This window comes from Stegastes partitus, unplaced genomic scaffold, assembly GCF_000690725.1.
Source record: "Stegastes partitus isolate 25-593 unplaced genomic scaffold, Stegastes_partitus-1.0.2 Scaffold144, whole genome shotgun sequence".
Lineage (NCBI taxonomy): Eukaryota > Metazoa > Chordata > Actinopteri > Pomacentridae > Stegastes > Stegastes partitus.
The window spans coordinates 329,532-337,611 of NW_007577875.1; the positions used below are offsets into that span (position 1 = coordinate 329,532).

The following is an 8,080-nucleotide window of genomic DNA, read 5'->3' on the forward strand; positions in this document are numbered from 1 at the left end:
ATTTACAGCCTCTGTCGGTCACACAAAGACATTTCGAAGGAAGAAAAGATTTAATTTTTCTTTTTCTCTCTCTGTCCAACCTTTTCTCGCAGCAGAGCGAAATGCTGATCAACCAGCTGAGGGAGATCACTGGCATCCAGGACCAACAGATTCTCTACAGAGCTCTGAATGTAAGAAAAAACTAATAAATCACCAGCATCCCGTTGTACAATGACACCGCTGTCTGTGCAGCTCAGTGGACTGTTTTAATCTCATCCAAAGGAATCCTCGTTAGATCTCTGACCATTTAAAACACACTGAATGTTTTTTATTTTCTTGTACTGGGACGTTGCTCCACATTACTCCGCCCTTGTTACTCAAAACTGATGTCCTGCGTCACTTTAATGTCAATGAGGCTTTTATGTTTATTGTATTTATAACTGACCCAGAGCTTTGACCATGAGTCTAACTGAGCGGTGACATGATTTATGATTTAGGTGAAACTGATTTTGCAAACGTGCTCATGGCAAATTTCAAAAACAGTTTGGAGCAGCATTATTACATCTTTTCTACATCTTTATTATGTTTGTTTATGCAGGGATGATGCACATTTATAAGTAATCGAACCAGAGTTAGCAAGCGATTAATATGCATCTGTTGAAAATGATAAATAAATTAATTTAAAAATGACAGAGCAACAAACATATGACATAAAATTATAGAAACCTTAAAAGTCCAGCAGTGTAAATCAATATTAAAGGTGCTAAAGTGAGTAGATTTTGTCCAAGAATGCAAAATATAGATGAAGAGCCAAACAACTGAGAGTCTTTGGCCACGTTATGGACTCTAATGCTCATTATAAAGAAAGCTAAATGGACCATGTTGAACATTTAAGTTAATTGGAGGATTTTGTCAAATGATTCAAGCACAAAGAGACGTTTTACAGCAATTTACGCCACATTGACCACAAAACATGATGGCATGCTTTGTTTTTTCAAAACTACAGTCCTCAAAACTGTCATTTAAACAACTTTGAAAGAAGACTCCACACAGTTACACATGAAAACTCCCTAAGAGGCCGAACTAATGGCCACCTTATAACCAGACTAATGGTGCAATGAACAGCTCGGCTCAGTGCAGAACAGACATCAGACAGACAGACAGCAGCTCAGAAGTTTAGGAGGATTACATGTTTGTGTTCTGCTGGTTTCAAACACAGAAAGATTTGGATTTATTCAACTGTTTGTGAGCGTATTCATGGATTATGTTGGCACCATTATCTATGTTTTACTTGTACTTGTGCTTCGTAGGTTTGTTCTCGTGCTGCATTGTGCGGCTCAGTCTAATAATATCCTAAACATTCGCCCTTATCTCGTCCCGTCTCTCTCTCAGGCCAGTCAGGGTGACATTGGACATGCAGTTGGCCTCCTGACAACCCAGACGGCCGAAGTTCAGGACTCTGGAGAGCCGCAGGAGCCGGGGACGTCTGGTGAGGCGGTCTGGGAGGGCTGGGAAGGTTCTCTGTGCGCGTTTTAAAAGTAACGGGCAATATCATAAAAGTGCAAGTTGGCACGAGTCTGACAGCAGAGGTCGCACCTCCTGCTAGAATTTCAAGCTCTAAAACAACCAAATTTTGAAATATTAGTACGTTGACATGGAAAGATTTTTTCTGTCTCTCTGTAGGGTCGAGATATTTACCAAAAATGTGCTTAATTGTGATATAAAACTAGAAAAGTTAGACACAAAACAGCAAAAAGGAATCCACTTGTCTCCCAAAAACATCTCATCTGTTGCACCAACAGACGCTAATTATGATAAAATAAATTCAACGTCTACCAGGTTGAAATATTAGAGTTTTTCTAAAAGAATAAAGGTCGACGTCACCATGACATCTTCATATTCTCCTGGATGATTATTCAGTGTCATGAGTCAGGACCAGAAGGAGATTAATGGATGTAAAATGAAACCGTGTGGAGGTGCTTCTAGTTTCTGAGCCACCCGAGGCCTTCAGAGTTTTGGTCTTTACTCATCACAAATAGTCATTTATTGTGGAAAACGTCCGTCCAAATGGGTCAAGATCGTTACAGGTCGTTAAATTAATGGTGCAGCAACATCTTTAGGAAAAAATAGGAATCAGGTTTCCACAAAATGAAGACGAGGAACAGCAGAGTAGCACAGAGGAGCTTTAATAACTTGACATTAACCAGGATTGTTAAACGTTGCTGCTTGTTTCTGCAGGACTTCCTAAAGACGAGCTGCAGACCGCCATCGAGCTCAGCCTGCAGGAGTCGCACAGCGCTCAGGAGGAGGAGAGAGAATTTCACAGGTACAGAAAAGAAAAAGAAATTTTTTTCCACGACGCTTTGTTTTTTTACAGAGGACTTAGTTTTTTATTTAACTTTCATTGAGAAAAACATTTAAAAACTACAATCAGCAGGTGAAAACGGTTCTTCTGTGGTTCACAAACAGCTCGGATGCCACCATTATTATTATTATTATATTTATTAGTGTTTCCAGTAGACGATTAAACAACTAAAATACATGTAAGAAAGGTTTTGTGAATGAAAGCAGCTTCATATCGTCTGAACTTTAAGTCAACCTGGCAGTCAGTCAGAGGTTTACACAAATTTTTAAAAAAAAACAGACGACTTAAAGTATTTTTCCTCTTCAGCCATTCTGACTCTGTTGGTCAGTGAATCCACCGAGACTTAATTATCTCATCGACTACTTGATTAATTGGAGTTTTTATCCTCCAAGACGATGTTGATTCTTTGAATATTCACTCAGCGGGAAAGTTTCCACTTATGCAGCCGATTAAAACTAAGACTATGTGTCCTAGTGACGTTTTTCTTCCAGCACCACCATCAGGTTGTTAAGTCCTGCACTAGTGACCTGCAGAACCACTGATATTTCCAACAGCTTTTGTGACGTGATAATCACCTCCTGTTATGTAGAATATTAGCTTTCGTCGCTGTTTTCATTCTGAAGTCTTTCACATCAGGCAGCGGCTCCAGCCGAGTCGAGCCTGGTGTTTAACGGAGCTGTCAGATCGATGCTTTCAGGACGGGTTCCTCGATGTTCTGCAGGGCTCTGGAGGCCAGCGCGGAGGAGAACGCGGCGAGAATCAAGAGGAAGAGGTGCGAGGCCCAGAGCGACATGTGCAGCCCCGCGGACTGGATCCGGCAGGACGACTGGCCCGTCGGCATCCGCAACGTAGGAAACACCTGCTGGTTCAGCGCCGTCATCCAGGTGAGACGAAGGGCTGCTCTAATGCACAAATACGTCGTAAACTACCAAGAAAACGGAACATTGTGGTCCATTTTGGTTCTCTAAGGCAGACGGAAACACGTCAAGAGTGCTGCAACAACCTGTCATTAATAAAATTTAATTTCTATAAAACTGAAAAAGAGAAACCAACTACTCAATAAAAATAAAACCGCAATAGTTAGGAGGTGTTACATAAATGTATATACCATATGTATATATAATATAATCCATATATAATGTATATATCATATACATTTTGTATTGTATTGATCTACAACCCGCAGGGCAACAAGATTTACAATATCTTAAGCAAAAGGGCTGGAATACGTACATTATTTCAAAGTTTTTAAGTTTTAGTCAGCACCAAAATGATAATAATTGAGATTTTTTGCAAAAGCAGAATTCATTTTTAACCATTTTTGCTCATGAGGTCGTCACTTAGCCAAGAATAACAGCACTTTTTATCAATCAAATGAGCAGAAATAGCAGAAAAAATGCACAGATTCCTGTTAAATAAAGCAAAACTCATTCTGCGTGACAGCACTCTTGTTTCTTGTTTATTAGGATCCCCATTAGCACCAGCATAAGCATCGGCTATTCTTCCTGGGGTCCACACACATACACACAATGTCATTTATACACACAACAACAACAAACAAAACAAAACATAACAACTCGTCTCGTTAACTTTACAAAAAAAAGGAAGAGAAACAAATTGTCATTCAGTACACTAAACATTAAATCATATACAGAATTATAGATCCATCATTATTAATCTGGAACACATAATTCTTCATCGTAGACACATAATCAGAATGATCTTACACTCTGAGCTAACCTGCTAATTTTTTTTTTTGTTTTGATTCTTAATACACATTTCTTTTTGTCACGTCGAAAACTGAGACTACGTTGTGTTTTTAGATCTCATAAACTTTTGCAAGTGTGGGATTTTTAATATAGTTCCTTCCTGTAACGTTGCTTTAGCTTTAAACAGCTTCATGGCAGAAGGAACATCTTCCTGTTCAGCAGTAATAATAACAACACACACACCGAGCATGTATTCTGCTGAGCTCCTTCCAAGACTCCACCTGTTCTAAAAGTGTCTCGCTCAGATTTAAATAGCGCCTTCATTCTGCTTCACACTCATTTATGGACTTGGAGTTTTACCTTCATGGTCAGCTGGTCCAAATTTGCATCTTGCATTTGGTTGCACCTTTTTGAATTTCTTCTGGTACAAAACCAGCACAACATTTATCCTGACGTGTTTTTAAACTGATGGAGACGGCGGGGATCTTGCTTTTCCTTTCATCATATCATGCTTAATAAAGTCAAACATCAAAAAGGCAGAACTGCGTCTTCCTGCTAAATCGGAACGTGCATTATTCTCCTGTTCCAGGTCCGTTCCTGGGCCGGGCCTATCAGGTGGCTCGGCGGAAACCAGAGCCCCCCTGCTGAGCAGCTCGGGCTGTGAGGGTAATTAAACAGATGTGAGGATGTCTGAAAATGGACAGAGAGGAGACGGCGATTGTTTTGTCTCTGTTGAACTCAGATATGCTTCTGCATCAATTTAGAAGTCAACCCCCCGCAGCCCCGAGGTTATTATCTGGGAAGAGGGAATAGGGAAATGAGGCGGCGTTGTTGGAATACAAACGCCGCTCAGATGATGCTCTTTTGTTTGTCTTCTTTTTTTTTCCCTGCCGGTTGTCAATATTGTGAACTGAACTGATTGCTGCAGCCTCGATAAAGCCCTAAAAAGTATGGGTGCTATCAGATGTGACCGCGCGATTCAGCTGTCAGCTCGTATTCCCTCTATTATCCTCTGTGGCGCAAATTACAGTAAAGCTGAGATAAGCCGTAATTGAATTTCCGTCTCTAATGGAAATATATCAAGATATTCATAAGTGCTCAGGAGCTCCCGTCACTAACCGCACATGACACACGAGACGCGTCGGCCGGTATTAATGCGTTTAGTTTATCGCCGGCAGCACAAGTGTCTCCTAACAAAGTGGCGCTAAAATAATAAACTCTTTGCACGTGTAATTCTGTACAGCTGTGTCTCGTCCTGCTTTTTGCCCAACAACTGTGAATAAAGTTTTCAAAACCAAAATCGCTTTAGATATTTGCAAAATTTAAAAAATCTTCCAATGAAGCATATTAAAAGCTGCAGGTGGAGCCAGTAGTTGTAGTCACAAATCATCAGATTTTCTGCTTGACAATGTTTGATTTGCCTCTTTTTTTTTTGACGGATGCATATTTATAAAGACATCTGTGAAATTTAAGGTTCATATATCAAAGACTTTACGAGACAGCATGGTTTTCTGGTACAACTTGTCTTGAACGGTTATAAAAAATTAAACAAAAGCAACATTTTTAATGAAGTAAAGTGATCGTTTTGGATTCTCTTGCTTTGTGTTCAACTGGGAATAAACTTCAAGACCAGTGTCACAGATTAGAGTTACAGGTACGTGTGCTTTTACAGTCACTACTGAGGAGTTTGCCTTCAAAAATCACCTGTCAAAGTCAAAGTGGGGTCCAAAATTAAAATATATGCCCATATTAAACCTTTTTTTAAAATCTAGCTCAAGTCAAAGTCAAAGTTACTTTACTGTCAGTTCTCCTACACATGTACACAGCCAGAGGACTGAAATTTGCGTTTTTAAGCTAAACTTATAATAAGCTACAAAATATACAGTCTAAACATGTAAATGGCTAAAAAATATACAATCTAAACATATAATAGGCTAAAAAATATACAATCTGACCATATAATAAGCTAAAAATATAAGTAAACACCAAAGAGAGCAGAAGAATCTGCAGAAGGCACATATTACGTCTTTGGTTCTGAACCAGATTTGTATATAGAGAAAATAATGTGCAGTAAAAACCGTGCAAATCACTAAATGTGAAATATTTATTGACAGTGCAGTAAACTGTATGACCTTTATCCAGCAATCTTTTAGTCTTTGTGCTACAACTTGTCATACCTGCTCAATCACCTGTGAAAGTCAACAAAAAATCCTCTTTTTAAAAAAATTTGATGACCAAGTAATTCATATTATACATTATATTTTGTATTATTATGTCCTGCAGCTACACATGGTTTTGAAAATATCCCTACAGCGCCTCTGAATTGTAATTTTTTTTGTTAATGTGTGTTCAAAAATGGAACTTCTCATGACAGCGTCAGGTTTTGTCGTATTTCAACTCATTATTTGATCTACTTGTCCAATACTGCAGATTCTGAATCAATGACATGATGATAAATAATCGTAAAGATTTTATCATTTATGGTCCCTGAGATGTTGTTCAAACACAGTCTCAAATCTCATCATGCGAAAAAAAAACAAAAACGTGCTGAAATGTGTTTGATGTGACTGTTTTAAAATATCCAGTTTATTAAAAAAATAATAATTCAGTTAAAACAGAGGTGGTCGAGCAGAAGAATCCTGATGATTTTAGGTGAAATAACCCGACTTCATTATGTAATTGTTTATTTTATTGCATCCTAAATCAGTTGAGAAATCAGGGCTTCACATGCTATATATGCTAACGAGCTAAACCTCAGTGACAGGACATTAGCTGCTGCTCGGACAACATTATTCTGAGCTGATCGAGGAACATATTTGTGCACATATGTCCACGTTTCTTCTGTGATCTTTTCCAAATTGCGATAAATGGCCGCTGCGATCATGACCCGCCATCTGCTGATCTCCCACGCCCGACCCGCGCTGCAAGGTCGCATTAACGCTGCTTGTTCTCGCCGTCTTGTTGCAGTCGCTGTTCCACCTGCCGGTGTTCAGGAGGCTGGTTCTCAACTACCATCTGTCTGAGCGAGTGCTGGAGAAGTGTAAGAGCCACTCGGTGAGTCAGCGAGAACGAGGATTTGTTGTTATTTTCATTCATGCAGGTCGTGTTTTCCTAAAATTAGAGCTGAGCTACATTCACGAGCTGTGTTTGACTCTGACCTCGTGTCACCAGGACAAGAGGAACATCGCCTTCATGCAGGAGCTCCGCTGCCTGTTCGCCCTCATGTTGGGCTCCACCCGCAGGTTTGTGGATCCGTCTGCTGCCGTGGAGCTGCTGCGAGACGCCTTCAGGACCAGTGAGGCCCAGCAGGTACCTTCAGAGCGTCTGTCTGAGCAGCTTCACTCAGAACCCTCCTATAAGGCCAGTTCCTGTTTGGTAGGACCTCAGCATCATCTGCAGGCCACATTCCTGTTTCCATGAAATGTGTTGCTTGCATTATTATCATTTTTTTAACCATCTGAACCCCAAAACATACAAGCAGGTTTGAGCGGCACGTTGTCTTTAACCCTCCTGTTACCTTCAAATTTACTGACACCACAAGTTTATGTGTAAATAGCCCTTTAAATAAAACTGAAAAAATTATGTCAGTCACTTTTTTAGAGATGCTAAACATTGATGGGACCCCAATGATAATAGGAAGGTCAAACGAAAATCAGCACCATTTATCAGAGCGAGGAACTGTAGAAGAACCATTCAGGCATCACTTGAACTCAGTGGTGTGCAGTTCTTTAATATTTCAAAATTCCTTTATTTTACATGCTTCATTTACCATTTTGCCAAAAATAAACAGTTTTCTGCCAAAAATAAATAAAGAAATAAAATAAAGAAAGAAACATGAAAAATGCTGCACTCCTCAACACAACAGTGAAGCCGTCAGCGACTCAGCTGTGACCAACGGTCACGTGACTAAAATTCAGGGACTTTTCACCTGAGTGAGGCTGAGCTGCAGGCGGTGCAGATAGGAGACATGTATGGAAACCAGTTTTAAAATTAATTAGTAAAGTCTCTACAAAATGCACACTCACTG

General features: G+C 39.8%; 1 protein-coding gene across 4 annotated transcripts in view; it reads left to right on the forward strand.

The window, feature by feature from the left end:
• The window catches only part of usp28 (ubiquitin specific peptidase 28), a 29,061-nt gene that overhangs the window by 2,678 nt on the left and 18,303 nt on the right, over positions 1-8,080 (forward strand). For 3 of the 4 annotated variants that reach the window (XM_008279096.1, XM_008279098.1, XM_008279099.1), the window contains exons 2-7: positions 93-170; positions 1,372-1,468; positions 2,218-2,305; positions 3,066-3,228; positions 7,021-7,107; positions 7,225-7,362. In XM_008279096.1, coding sequence (XP_008277318.1) covers positions 93-170; positions 1,372-1,468; positions 2,218-2,305; positions 3,066-3,228; positions 7,021-7,107; positions 7,225-7,362 — 651 coding nt within the window. The remainder of the gene's footprint in view (positions 1-92; positions 171-1,371; positions 1,469-2,217; positions 2,306-3,065; positions 3,229-7,020; positions 7,108-7,224; positions 7,363-8,080) is intronic. The other variant, XM_008279097.1, reaches the window with a different exon arrangement.